Genomic DNA, 15,592 nt, shown 5'->3' with positions numbered 1-15,592 from the left:
AAGAGCAATCCAACTGTGAGATGATTGTCCATACGACCTAGGCCAGGAGAGTCCACTCTGTGGGTCAGATTCAGCCCCAGGAAGTGCATCGGCTGTGGGGTTGTCCGTCCCTGTCAGATGAATGGCCTTCAGAGAGACGGTGTGCTGGGGGCAGCAGTGGAGTAGTTGCCAAGCGAGCAGGCATAGGCTTGGGAACTATGTCCTGTCTTGTCGGTTGATTTATGGCACCAGTTGTGTTGTCGTAATGGATGAGGAAAGATTTCCCCTGCATGGTGCTGAAAATGGTAAGGGCGTTGAAGACTACCGTCATTTTTAGAACATTGATGTGACGGCTGGCCTCTGTTGGGATCCAGGAATCCAACGTTTGGCGAGAGTCCATGACGCCCCAGCCCAGCGGGGAAGCATCTGTTGTGATTGTCACTGTGGGCTGAGAAGGTTGGAAGGGGAGGTCTTGGTTGATGATGTCCGGCTGGCTCCGCCAATGGAGGTGTTCATGGATATGTTGTGCATGATGAATCGTTCATGGACAACATAATTATGTACCATTTCATGCACCAAAATTACAATAAACATATCCCTTTCAGAACACTGTCCACAGCAACATCCGACGGCTTAACTGACCACTTAAATTCGGCAAACTTGGAAACAGAGGTTTGTTGGCCTTTGTTTTGAAATCAATGGTGCTTGTTCACCGTGACTGAAGAGATGCAAGTAAGGTATCAAAGAAAAGTTAATGAACTAAGGATGGAGCCACTTTGGACATTTTTCAAGTTCGTAACTTTTACATATTAGCCCATTATTTTTGGATTACCTCTTTTGTCTCGCCTGAACTTTGTTCAGGAAAGAGACTATGCAATCACTATGTCTGTACGTATTTAAGGTCATATGAGGTCAAGTTGTATAATAGGCTGAACATGTAACAGTGGCCTTTTTTGAAAAGTTGAAGTTCAATTGGAACCAAACTTTAATCATAGATGCAACATGGTAACCTTCAAACGATAATGATGTCAAAGGTCACACACCAAGGTCAAAGGTCACTCTTTACAGTTAATGGCGAAAGCAGGCGAGAAGCATGGTTCAAGAACCATCTTGTTTAATACACCCTGTAGACAACAAATACACAGGAGAAAAAAAAACAATGACAAACACATCCACTTGAGGGTATACATTACTTTTATTACAATACGCCTCCTTATTACAAAGTATAACATGATCCTATGCTTACTGTCGTTTAATACCGTGGCATGACCTACATGAAATACACAAACACTGCTTCTACAAACTGCACATTTTGGGTTCTCAAGAAAGTTCACATTTTTTTTACAGACGCTTTGGATCTATGCACTTTTTTGAGTTTCCATATTCTACAATCTATCTTGCAGCTTTTTTTTTGTCCGTACAGAGGCTCACTTTCGGTTTGTGTAAGAGACACTTGTTAATAAAATGATCTAACTGCAAAGGGGGTAATTTACTCTAAAATTGGGAAGAAAAACAATCAAATGAGAACTTACAAAATACAATAATTAAGCAATTTACAAAAGGTCTTGCAGTTTAACAATGGTTATTAAAAATGAGTCCATTAACAAACTTCGGTGGTCATTACATAAACTTTTATACAGGGAATAAATAATACACACAAACATTTAATCAAAGGTCTAAAAATGATTGAATTGTAAAAACGTGAATTATTAAGCATATAAAATAGTACTTTTTATTTTTTTTACAAAAGGTCTTCTCTTGCTTCATGATCTAAATATCTAAAGGTTTTTTTACTGTGGGAATTCGAAGTAAAACGTACATGAACGTAAGATAGTCAAAAAAATTATTTGTACATTTGATATTACCTATTTGATAAATGGCTGTTTCATGTCAACTATGGTTTTTCGGGATGACCAAAGCCCGTTTTCGTTGCTTACTCTTCATGAATTCAACTTTTGGGTCAATTCTTAAAACACTTATCTTTGATTGCACAGCTTAAAATAAAACAGTTGTTCCTATATTACGTGGGCTGCACAATATCAAAATGAAGTGCGAGAAATGGACAAATATTGGCAACAAACAATTTTAAGTTTTTTTCCAACATGGTGCCCTTGTATTGCGTATATGGAGGTGGTTACTCAATGGTCCTTTCTTTATCTGGTATTTGCTGCCCTCTATAGAATGCAGATAAACACCAACTACTTTCATTAGCAGGTAGACAGCCATGACATTTAATGTGTCCTACATATGCATTAAAACAGTCAAGCTTTTAAAAAAAAAAGTTCAATAAAAAGTAAAGCTACAATTTTTTTTCCTACGAGATTGCAGTTGCATAAAAGAAATGTACAAATATATACTTTGAAAAACAAAAAGTACACAAAAACGAAAGCCCTTAATCACACAATCTTAAAAAATCACCATCACAGTTCATAATTGACAAACGTTAGGCCCTGTCACAGAAGACAGTTCCACATGGCAGTACAATTCATTTCTCAATACCAAAATCTTACATCTTTTTTGTTGCTGCTGACAAAGCCCGTCTTCATCAAATGCCTCACACGTTTAACATTGGTATACACGACAAGGATGGTCGAACACACGTTTACATCTTTACAAACAAGATGGGCTCGGACATTTTGTTGCAAGTTGTAAAAACCAAACTTGCCCTTTCACAGGGCGAGACAAACAAAAGGAAACCCAAATGGTGCCGCCTATTTTGTAAAGAATTTCTGCATGTAGCGCTTTCCAGATCTAGGATATGAAAGCCCAATGAATTAGCTTTCTTTTAGTGAAAGAATCATTTAAATCGCTCATGTACCTTTCCAGTTATGAAATTTTGAACACAAACACTGTTTTTTAACCTTGTCCACGGATCACATTTAAGGTACATGATTTTAGTAAAAAATAAAACCATGTCGTATCCAGAAAATGATATCAAGTCTCCGGGGTAGCCAAGTAGAAGGCAGGGCAAGAATGTTAACTCTTGACTTTATGAAGCATGTTATGTTAACATTGAAAGCAGCTGGTTTTTAAATAAATGTTATGATTATGACAGTGTTCTGTTGTGTTTTTAGACATGTGAATAGTTTTCGTTTTGCTGAGATGTCACTTGCATTTATTGTGATCAAAGTTCCACAACTGGATAGTACATGAGTGATTGGAAAGATTCTTTCACTAAAAGAAAGCTTATTCATCGGGCTTTCATATCCTAGATCTGGAAATTGCTACATGCAGAACTTCTTTAAAAAATTAGGGCCACCATTTGGATTTCCTTTTTTTTTTTACTCACCCTGTTTAGTCTCCAAAAAAATAATCAAAACGATGAACAAGCTGAAGTTTGGCATCCTACTTTGTATCTACTTGCCTGCCTTGTATCCCCTCAAGCTGAAAGGAAGCACCTTCCAAATTCACATCTAAGATTCTTAAGCCATTTAAATATTACATATGCACCTGTACAATGAATTCAATTTATAATCATTATTTTGGGCAATTCTCAAAACCGAAGAATTCTTGCCACAAATGCTTCACGCAAAGCTTTCCACTTGTCCTTCAAACCTTGTTCCATTAAAGTTAAAATTATCATCACCTTCCATCTTTTTTTCCCCTCAAAACTTTTTTTTTGGTTTAACAAATTTTCAGTTCTACACAGATGCTGGGAATAGAGGTTCTAATCTACCACAAATTATCACAATTTAACCAATAAAATTGTTGCGTATTTTGCGACACTTCTTCTTCTCCCCCCTCCAAATAAAGGAGGGAGAACGTTATCACTTTAGAACAAAAACAAGTTTTTAAAAAACTCTGGCTTCCTCTGTAGAACAGCGAAGCCCGCTTTCCTAAGACCACTCATATCATAGTACAAGGCAGACCACTTTTCATACATGTACATTACATTGAACACATTTTTTGGTTGTCATTATACACACTTGAACTGTACATACATATTCCTACGGAATACCATTACGACACACTCTTCATCCGGTCACTTGAGACTCGCACAACAACAGCAGTTACCAGAACTTTATGCAACAATCTTTTAAACTTTTTTTTTTTACACTTAACGCTTTAAATACCATACAATAATACAATGATCAAAAAATCATGCACTACAATAAGCCTTATTTTCCTGTACATGTCATGTATCATACAGAGCGCCTAACCCCTTCCCCAACAATCCAACATCTTTTGACCAGAGTGAGCCACTTTAGTATTCCAACTGTGCGTGCGAATACCTAAATTCTGACTGGGGGATAAACGCACAAAATAAATACTGACATTTTGATGTGTTTGAGCACAGTTGGAAAACCGAAATGGCTAAACTACAATTGTGCTTCCAACTTGCAAAGGTTGTCAAAACCTGTACGATCTTGCTCACTTGTTCAAAGGAAATCAGCCAGACTTGAACTGCAAGACAACCAGACATGAAATGTAGACTTTGCCATTGCTGAACATGCCCAGCAATTTTTGTAAGCACAAAGGTTCTGTCAGGGGTGCGTTTCGGCGGTCATAACCAAGAATTGGTTCGGTTGTTTCTTGTCAGTGAATTTCTGCGGGAATTTTAAATGGACGAGAGTTACTCACGGTAATGCAATACTCAAACCCCCAAAACCATTAGCCAAAGAGAAACAACAGAACCAATTCTTGGTTATGACTGCCAAAACGCACCCCTAGTAAATGCATTCTTCCTGTATCAAGATTCTGGTAGCAGTAAAACCATTCACAACATTAAAATTGATCTCTGCAAAGTCTGGGGAGTTTCAACCATGCAGAATCACACTGCAGCACATAATGGTAAAAAAAACCAGCAAGTAGTGCACTTATACATTAAAGAAGAGCTTATTTATTTACAAGACAGACGAGAGCCCTTTACGAATACAATGAATTAGTACGGCAGATAGGTGATGGGATTGTGCCTTTTGATGATACAAGCATGGCATTTGGCACACAGTCAGAGCATGTCATGACAAGATATATTTGGCTATAGGGCCATCGCAGATTTGCCTTTTGAAAAATTGCTTGTTATTCTACCTATAATATTTTTTTTCAAAGGACAATCTGTGATGGCCCTATGGCCAAATATCTTTCTTATACTCTGACTGTGTGCCAAATGCCATGCTTGCATCATCAAAGGCACAATTCCCCCAAATATTTCCCTTATCTGCCCCACAAATCACTCTTAATCTCCATATCTGCAGCGCTTATCCAGACGAATAGGATTTGAAATGCATGAAACAAGCAGGTGACATTTTACATGTGCTTCCAAATGCGTGTCCAAAACAGAACTTTTACAATAACAAAGACTTCACTAAAGACTCCCTTACTTTCACTACATCAGTCATGCATTAATAGGAACACTGGACGGCTCGTGACAAGTCTAACATATTTTAACGGGTGAAACATTTAACTTGGTACCCCGTACATTATGTGCCCTTATTTGTCCAATCGTAATTTCATTAAAACAAATTCACAGTACAGTTAATCGAGACAAAACTTTCTTTGGTATAAAAAAAAAACAATTTGATAAAAACAATGTTAATCAAACATTAGAGACACCCTCCACAGCAAAGATGTATGTAAAGTAAAAACAAATTTTTTTATAAGATGGGACTACCTCAAACAAAAATTTGGCACATATGACGCGTGGGTTAAAACACCCAAATTGGTGGGATCCTCATTGCAAAATGCAGGACAGTTATCAGTTGTGAAATAATTTTTTTTTAAATACGGTATGATGGAATGTCAAACATTTGATGTCTGAATGCCTCACACATGTATTCTAAATCAAATCAGTACATTTCATCTGAAAACTTCATGCTATGCTTGACTTTATTTTTAATCCCTGTTCACTATTAATTCTCTGTAGAATATCTGAAAGAATTTTTTGTTTAAATCACAAAGCATTACGGAATTTGGGCCAAATTTCATGGCTCCGATTACGTTAGCGAAAAATCCCTGCCTACCGCAGCAGGAAAGTCTGTGCTTACAATTAGCATAGTTTGCAGGTTAGCGGGAAATTTCGGCTGAAGTGCATGCATACAGAGGGCCCAATTTCACGGCGCTGCTAAGCACAAAAATTTGTCTGGCTTATAGAAGCAGGTTATCAGCCAAAAGTCCATGTTATTTTCATGCTAAGCAAACAACAGCTGAATACTAATTACTAGCAATATACATCACGTGGAGTTTTTGCTGGTAACCTGCTTTTATAAGCCAGACTTTTTTGTGCTAAGCAAATTTTTGTGCTTAGCAGCGCCGTGAAATTGGGCCCAGATCTCTAACTAAGGATTCTGTGCTTACAGGTTAGCCCAGAATACTTTCTGCTGGCGATGTTAGCATAGAATGGTGATTCTAAGCGCAGAATTCATTGGCTAGCAGAGCCATGTAATTAGGCCCTGATCACAGATGACACAAATAATTGGAAGGATTTCTTTTGTTGTTGGATTAAAAAAAACAAAGTACTTTTTTTTCGCAGCAATCGCTTTCGTCAGTCACATGAGATAATCTCACATTCCGTATGATCACCCCTTGACCAATCCAAATAAGGTTTTTCTTCTAAATGACATATTCAATAATTAATTCTGTTGCGTGTTCCCATACACGCAATACATTGCTGAATGTTGCCTGTAGAATACCGACAACGTCAGGTTATTATTACATAGAAATCCTGTTTAAAAATCAACCTATCCAATTTAAATTACAAAATCCTAAACGAGTAAAACTTGATACTTAATGTTAATAAAAAAAGGATTACAGATGGGCAAGGAAATACAGGCAGACTACAATTATGTCCAATCGAAGCTAAATCTACAAGGTACCAAATGTTTAACAGAGTTGTTCATAAACACAACGTCATCTAAAATAGTCATCATATTATCAATACAGCCAGCATCTTCATTCAGAGAATTCATTCACAAACAATCTGATAGTTTGGACTGATACAATCCAAGATTTTTAAGTAGAGTGTTTTAAGTAAAGAGAAAAACAGAGTCGCGTGAATCAGTTTCACTTCATTTGACAGAGTCCTTGAGGAAGTCATGCATAGGTCCTTTCAAAGGTGACAAGGAGAATATGTGCATTGCACCTACTTTGTGCGCATTAAGGTGATGACTGTTCATGCGTACTCTAGAGTGCAAACAAAGGTGCACAAAGACTTAAATGCAAATGCTGCATTGCACCTACTTTCTGTGCGTTCTGGTGATAATTGTTCATGTGTACTCACTCTATAGAGTGCAAACACAGGTGCACAATGACTTGCACTCAGGCCACACAGGCGCCACTCATTGGTCCTACACAGGGTCCGTTATGCCGCATTCAGGTGATAATTGTTCATGCGTACTCTATAGAGTGCAAACAAAGGTGCACAATGACCTACACTCGGGCCACACAGGTGCCACTCATTGGTCCTACACAGGGTCTGTTATGCTGCATTCAGGTGCGCATTCAGGTGATAATTGTTCATGCGTACTCTATAGAGTGCAAACAAAGGTGCACAATGACCTGCACTCAGGCCACACAGGTGCCACTCATTGGTCCTACACAGGGTCTGTTATGCTGCATTCAGGTGCGCATTCAGGTGATAATTGTTCATGCGTACTCTATAGAGTGCAAACAAAGGTGCACAATGACCTGCACTCGGGCCACACAGGCGCCACTCATTGTTCCTACACAGGGTCTGTTATGCTGCATTCAGGTGCGCATTAATGTGATAATTGTTCATGCGTTCTCTATAGAGTGCAAACACAGGTGCACAATGACCTGCACTCGGGCCACACAGGCGCCACTCATCGGTCCTACACAGGGTTTGTTATGATGCATTCAAATGCGCAGTCAGGTGATAATTATTCATGCGTACTCTATAGTGTGCAAACAAAGGTGCACGATGACCTGCACTCGGGCCACACAGGTGCCACTCATTGGTCCTACACAGGGTTCGTTATACCGTAAGTTGCAAGTTACTCTAGCTATCCATTTCACACAGTTAAAGTTTCCAAAGAAAGAATGGTTGAACAGCATGGCTAAGCATCAGTACACCCCTGCTCACACCATTATTGCATGTTGTACATATGTGCATCGCACCTCCGCACGTTGTGCACTTCACAAAATGTGCACTGGTTATTCAGACTTTTTTTAGGGGAGAAGGGGGGGGGGGGCATTTTAGTAATATTGGAGCAATCACCCTTTATAGGGAGTGCTGGTATTTGAGGTGACTATTTTTAGTTGTTATTGCTCAATCGTCCGATATTTGATGTAGAAAAAAGTTCCTCTTGGTTAAATGTACTGTATATCAACTTAAGTGCGAGGTTAAAAGAAGGAAGACTTTTGAATGTCCAAAACAAGATAATCCTCAACCTCAATAAATATTTGAGTAAACCTGATCAAATGTCATAATGCATTTTCTATCATATAAAAAATTGTACAAAAATTTCAAAACGAGTTTGCACACTACAAGGCTGTTCCCCATTGCTAAACTACATGTGGTATAGCAAGAAAGTTGTAGAGAAACAGGACTTTTGCAATGCAATAGTAAGGGGAAAAAAATCGTTTTTGGTCAATTCTCCTCAAACACTATAGTGTTTGTAGCACACGAGATACTAAAACCAAAGAAGGGATTTACATGTATTTTGACAGTGAACTATGCTACCATGTACACAGATTTTAAAGGTGAAGTTTCATTGTGCTTCCGAATGGCTCTTTGCACATCACACATTGATTGAATGAACACATGTACAGAACTACGTAATGGTACAAACACATAACTTTAAAAAAATGGGCAAAAAATTGAAACTGACTTGTTTGAAGGGGGGGGGCCTAACAAATTAGCCTGTTTACCTAGAAACTGATGATAGCAACGGGCCAATTTCATGGCAATGCTTAAGGTACAGCAGAAACCTTTGGCTAACCTTAAGCAAATTTCATGACACCCAGAAGCTAATACATGTATGTGCTAACATGTGTGTGCACGGAGATGACTAGTTTTACATCACGATCGTCGTCAGCTACCATTCTTTTTGCTGTGGTTACTGCTTATGGTCTCTGTTAAAATGATGGAGGCTGAGTTAGTAGAAACTTGTTTGCTTAGCGGCGCCACGAGATTGCGCCGAAATCTGGCTCTCTTTTTGCAGATAGACTTCCATACTTGGGCATCGCTTGACACCCTTTGCACAAACCCTATGAGACTGGTCTGAAAACTTGCTAACTATTTTCTCATTAAATGCCTCAATAGTTTTCCAGCTATATTTGACTTTTTAGGACATGTTATCCCTTTCTGATGGCTGATAGTTCACTGCAGGGAAACACTTAGTGATGTCCATGTATGGAATTCTTCCCCTTTTGTTTAATAACGTTGAATAGATGCTGGCTGTGAATAAGACCTATTAGTTCAGTAGGTCTTAGTTTAATTTTACACTTGCAAGTGCCTTGTGTTTAAGACACACAATCACTTAAAATGCATGAACTGGTTAGGCACAGTGTGGATTTGGAGGGGAAAGAGGAGACAGAGAACTATGTCAACTACAAAAGCAAATTTTGGTTTCTCAAAAGTTCATACATCAATTAGCCTGTCTCTGCACACCATTGAAGTGAGGATCAACTATTGTATGTAGTTTGCAACAACAAACAACATTTGAAACCAAACATGTACCTTCTAAAACTGTCAAGAACTAGTTACTCTCTAAAATTGCAAGTCTTGAGAAACACATGAATTAATGACGCAGCTCGCCTTTTTGTGCTGATTCGTGTAGGGATTTGGTTAAGAATTTGATTGTGCATGTCAGCGTGAGCTCTCTAGAGAGTCCCCGGGGGACAGTCTGTTGTATGTGTTTCTCACACACTGCTATCAGGTGATATATTCTGCAACGCCAAGACGATATCGCTGAAGGAGTAACGCTCCTTGGCACTCTCAGCCCAGCAGCGGTGCATCAGGATCTCCACCTCATCCGGAGTGCCGGCCGGCGTCTCCAGCGTCAGGTTGCCGTCCAACAGCGCCCTCATGAGGGCGTCGTTGTCCAGGGTCTTGTAGGGCAGCTCGCCCTGGGCAAAGACCTCCCAGACAAAGACGCCGTAGGCCCAGACGTCGCTCTTGGTGGACAGCTCGTCCTCGAAGATGGCCTCGGCCGGCATCCAGCGCACGGGCACCAGCTTCTGCTTGTACTCGTGGTACTCGGCCCGGTACAGGTCCCGGCTGACGCTCATCAGGCTGACTTTGGTCTCCATGGCCGGGCTGAGTAGGCAGTTGCGGGCAGCAAAGTCACCGTGGATGAAGCGGTGACTGGCAAGGTGCTCCATGCCCATGGCCACCTGGTTGATTACATCCAGCTTCTGGGCCAGGGTGAAAGGTGGCGGTACATTGGTTGTACCGTTCTCGCCGCGGGTGGCATGCAGGTACTGCTTCAGGTCTCCCTAGCAAATTTCAAGGCAAAGATGAATTTAAGATGAGATTTGAAGGTTTGCATGGTGGAAAGATACTAAGACAAGATAAGTTTGTGGTAGCAGCATGTGAATAAATCTCTTTGTGAGTATGTGTTTCGAACAGTATGCTCTGCCCATCGTCAGGAGAATCAGGCAGAGCATCGGGCAGAGCATACTGTTCGAAACGTTGAGTCCCTCCGGTTCTTTTCAGAACCACACATACTCACAAAAGAGATTTATTCACATGGTGCTACCGCAAACTTATCTTGTCTTAAGATGAATTTAGATAAGTAAAATGCTCTTAAATCACCATTATTCAACTTGAAATCAAAATTATTCAATAGTACAATAAGTAAAATAATTTTTTTTTTTCTTAGAAAGGGTACCATCAAATTCCTGTCAGATCAAAGAAGGAATTGTGATAAGACATGAAGCATCTTTTCTATACAACATCCAAAGCTCCCATGAGTATACAGTGATCATGCCAAGATTGGTCCGAAAACCTGTCGGGGCATACCATCCCTGTACACCCATTGCAGAAGCACAGTGTCAGTTGTTGTACAAAGCAAAACTACTCCATGACAGGTTTTTCTGAACAATAACTTGCACAACACTTCCACCAATACCAATACAGGGCTTTTTCGGCGCACAGTGAACCTGTGCCTAGAGTAGTCATTTCACACAGGAAACTGACTGGCGAGTAAATCACTTTTCATAGGAATTGAATTGTCACTTGTTAACTATTCCACCGGTTGCAGATTCAATTCATGCTAAAAGTTCATAATCATTGTTATCAGATATGAAACTGGCCTATGGGGAAACCAAAGAAAAATAGGCCAAACAAAAATTTGTGTAATTCAAAATCTGGGCCGCGCCGCAGTTACACATACGTACAGTTTGTACAATAAACTTTTAAGCCCAATTGCCGGACACCGCCTCTTGTTTTATTTTAGATCCAAACAAACTTTAGATCCGATTAAAATTGAAAAAGTTTCACCTCCGTGTTATACAGTCAAATTTGGCTCTTGACTACCAGCACGCAAATTCACAATTTCCAGCAGTCTGTTTTTGTGACGGGCTAGAAGACAGGGCATGGAGGTCATTGGCCACTTACCAGAGATGTACGTCTCATGACTCAGACAGACTCTGATTCAAGTCACATTTTTGTCACTCAACTCCGACTCGAGTTACTCTAAATATAGACTCAGACTCGGATTTACACTTGATACTTCGTACCTGGACTTGGGACTTGGAATCGATGTAAGTGACTAAGACTCAACAGCAATATAAACATTTGTTCTGTTTTAAATTGAAATTGTTTTAATTCGAAATAATAGTCATTTAATTGAAACAATAAATCTTTCATATTGTACCGTCTTCTTGAAACCTTCTTCTGTAGTTATGCAACCAAGATTCTCTGAAATTTTTGTGTCAGGTTTTTTTCATGAATTTCCACGGTGGACTCGGACTCGACGCTGAGTACAGTACATTGCAATTGAAAGTTATCACTTTCAATGGGAATGGGAAATTTTGTGAAAATGTTTTCCCACTTGTGTGAAAAGGCGTTAAAATGTTTTCCCACTTGTGTGAAAAGGCGTGAAAATTTTTTCCACTTGTGTGAAAAGGTGTGAAAACGTTTTCCCGCTTGTGTGAAAAGGCGTGAAAATGTTATCCTAATTGTGTGAAAAGGCGTGAAAATGTTTTCCCAATGTGGGGAAAAAAAATTTCCCAATGTGGGAAAAAATTTCACACTTTGTGAAATGAAAATGAATTCTCTGGGAAGAGACAAAGTGCGAAGACAAATTCCCATTCCCAGGTTAACTTTCAATTGCAATGTACTGTACTCGGATTGGGACTTAGCCTTGAGGCCTGAGGACTGCAAAACAAGTCTGCCACTTACCCACTCCAGATACTCAGAGATCATGAGTTGTGGCTCAGCCTCCCTGCACATGCCCAGCAGCTTGACCACGTTCTCGTGGCACAGTTTGCTCAACATGTCCATCTCTCGTCGGAAGTCCATCTGTTGGCTCTCGTTCTTGCTCTGCAAGGCCTTGACCATGACTGTGGTGGCCTCCACGCCTTCCGTGATGCCCACCGCCCGGGCCAGGAACACCTCCCCATACGAGCCATGGCCTGGTGAGTTAAAAAAAGAAGAAAAACCTTAATATAGAGTGACTGCTTTACCAACTATAAATTTGTTACGATGAGAGGGCGGTGATGACTAAGACAAAAACAACATCCAAGCTGGAAAATGGGGGGGGGGGGGGGCAGCTACAATCTTTCTGACACAAGGTGACATTTTCAAGATAGAAACTTGTGCTCTTTACTTTTATGTTAATTCAAACTTAATAGGGGCTGAAGTCAGAGAATGGCCATCAACAAAAGTTGTAAAAAACTCAAATGACAAACGGCTTGACCGTTCATTTTTTTAAACTTGACATAGAGGTGAATATGAACACTGTCCAATGAATATGAGTCAATGCATTTTTGAGATGGAATCATTCTTGTATCTTCACTAACCAAGGATGAGTTTTAAGATTTCTCAGCACTTAAGAAACCATAGTAGTAGCCAGAAGCTGCTTGAACTATATGTAGTTATGTAACTGCATATTGTCTTTATCCAACCTTCTGTGAAGTTGAAGGTTTACACAAGCCACAAAACAGATACATTTTCCGAAATAAAAATCACATAATTTTAAAAAGCATTTCTACCTAAAGATTCATAAAATTTGCATCAGTTTGGAAATTCTGGGAACTACAGCAACTTTCCCTAAGAACAGTATGATAGGACTGGCATTCAGGGAGCCGCCATTTTGAAAATAGTTTAGGGCTGTGCCAACGTTCCCGTTCGCATAACTGGAATGCACCACTGGTGTGGATCTTCAGACTTACCAATGACAACAAGTGTCTGCAGGTCGTGGCGCGGGAACTGCAGCTTGTCATAACTGCCTCTCCTTCCCGCTGCACCTTTCGTCAGCGGACTCATGGCCATGTCACCGTTGCTCATGCCCGCCGCTGCCTTCTGCTCCTCGTCGTGGTAGGTCTTAGCCTGCGGGTGGGGCAAGCTGCCGTTCAGCTTAGCCACTTCCCCGTCGGCGCCCGCTGCCCCGGGGCCTAGGGCCGCAGCGGCTTCTGCAGCTGCTGCTTCTTCCTTCATCAGGCGTCGCTGCTTGCGTCGTCGCTGCCGACACCACCACATCAGCCCCACGACTAGGATGATATAGGCCAGGGCGCAGCCCACCGCGATGGCGATGGTGCGGTGCATCAGCTGAGGGGTGAATGGGGTGGAACCTGGTGGGGTTCCCTCTGAAAGTAAACAAACAGTATCAAAAATGCAATGATAAATTCTGAACAGGAAAGCCCAGTCCACCAAAAATTATAATTGTACAAGTCCTAAGATCTTGGAGTTGCAAATTATTCCATGCATACAGTGGATGTCTGCTTACATAGTTAGTGTTGAATTTCTATGGTAATGCTGTAAGCAAAGAATGGTGATCATAAGTGCAAAATTCTGTAGTTAGCAACACCATAAAATTGGGCCAGGTGTTAATATTAAAACAAAGTTTGATTTACGGGGCTTTAATGTCTATTCATACTTCATGTGAATCTCAAGGTGAAGAAAAAGTGACAATGGTGAAATATTTGCTGCAGAATTCGCTGGTGTTGTGTATTCAACATTTGCCAATTTGCTGTGTTACTACCGGTACTTGTCACAAACTCTCATTCCCTTGTACGCCGAGTGTGAATGTGAACCAGCTCTTTAGAAGTGGACCTACTTTTGACAGTCAGCGTGATCTCCTGGTTGCTCAGCCCCGCGTCGCTGCCAGCGATGCACTGGTAGTTGCCTGCGTCCGAGGCCTTGATCTCATCAATTAGGAGTGAGTCGTTATCCAGCTTGATCATGTGAGGGGCTTCTACCTTGGCCGGGGCGATACCCAACCAGGTAATGCGTGGGAGCGGGTCGCCCTTAGCCTGGCAGTCCATGATCAGAGAGTAGCCCTCATAGCCCGTCATGTTCTTGGGAAGGATGGTGAATTTGGGACGTTCTGCCGAGTAGATAACAAAAAAATTAAATACAATGAAGAAAAATCTTCAATCTTCTAAGAAAAGGGCAGTCACTTTTATGTTCACTCACTAGTGTTGGAATTGTTTTGCATCATAGGACATGTTTTCAAAACATCCATTTGCATTCAAAATACATTCCTATGTTGCAATTGGTAACTGGAATAGCTGCAGTACAGGAAGAACATTGACCATGTGACCGATGCTAACAACATTTTGGTTTGAGACACTGAAAAACGTGAGGAGAGCAACTGGATTGTCCAGAGTAATGTGCGTGCATACAGGAATGTGTGATGCAGTGTATCACACTGTCTGTATGTAAAGGCGACGAGTGCAGTAAACTGCTTCGTTCATGGTTAAATGAATTTCTTTTGAAGAACCATGCAATGTAATTTTTGTAACGCAATCCTTGAAAATGCACCTTAATGTCCCATTTAACCTAATTTTCAAATTTCATTTTGCCATTTTTAGTACAAGGGCATTATGTTATTCTGAATGTGCATAATCCCATAGCGTTGTGTGAGCTTTAAAGGGAAAATACAACATTTGCAAACATCAAAAAATAAAACTACCAAATCATTTTGAAATACCTTGCCGGACTGTTAGTGAATGACAGTGTAAAGCATCCTGTAAAATCATGGCACCTGGTATACTGTCATTTTCAAGAAAAGTGGTATTTTTGTATCAATTTCCAACGCTGGTCGGCCGACCAGCGTTGGAAAAAACTGGCTTTTTTTCAAATACTGGCCCCAATTGACCATCGCACTTGTTTGCAATCGATTACACACCTATGAACGGGTACAAGCCAGCTAGACTGGTTCCCTGACCTTACAATTCCCCAATGTATGTAAACTGCTGTGTTTCTTCTTATATGGAGTCAGGGAACCAGACTACAGGAAAATGATTGTTTTTCTTGGTTTTTATAGCATTTTCGAATCCATAACCTCAAAAAAGTCAGTGTAACTATATTTGCTATATATTTCCAACCCCCCAATTCCATCCATTTCTGAAAATTACACCAAAAGCAAATGATGTATATTCCCTTTAAGTCAGTTGCCATCAGCAAAGAGTTGGAATGTCCCTCTGAGTGGTCTTCCCAAACTCTCCCTTTAGTAAGGTTGAGGGGGTACTTGTGCACGAGGTCCAT

General features: G+C 40.5%; 1 protein-coding gene and 1 long non-coding RNA gene across 2 annotated transcripts in view; one reads left to right on the top strand and one right to left on the bottom strand.

The window, feature by feature from the left end:
• The first annotated feature begins 6,354 nt into the window (after positions 1-6,354).
• Positions 6,355-7,576, top strand: LOC119720807. Its single transcript, XR_005270119.1, has 2 exons — positions 6,355-7,170; positions 7,292-7,576. It is a non-coding gene; the product is annotated as an uncharacterized LOC119720807 (long non-coding RNA).
• A 1,781-nt stretch (positions 7,577-9,357) lies between these two features.
• Positions 9,358-15,592, bottom strand: part of LOC119720799 (inactive tyrosine-protein kinase 7-like) — a 57,891-nt gene continuing 51,656 nt past the window's right edge. The window contains exons 10-13 of the mRNA XM_038190649.1: positions 14,160-14,429; positions 13,276-13,689; positions 12,284-12,516; positions 9,358-10,374 (exon numbers count right to left, since the gene is read on the bottom strand). Coding sequence (XP_038046577.1) covers positions 9,799-10,374; positions 12,284-12,516; positions 13,276-13,689; positions 14,160-14,429 — 1,493 coding nt within the window. The 3' untranslated portion in view covers positions 9,358-9,798. The remainder of the gene's footprint in view (positions 10,375-12,283; positions 12,517-13,275; positions 13,690-14,159; positions 14,430-15,592) is intronic.

This window comes from Patiria miniata, unplaced genomic scaffold (assembly GCF_015706575.1).
Source record: "Patiria miniata isolate m_02_andy unplaced genomic scaffold, ASM1570657v1 HiC_scaffold_13, whole genome shotgun sequence".
In the NCBI taxonomy this organism is placed as follows: domain Eukaryota; kingdom Metazoa; phylum Echinodermata; class Asteroidea; order Valvatida; family Asterinidae; genus Patiria; species Patiria miniata.
This window is presented reverse-complemented; position numbering and strand designations above follow the sequence as displayed.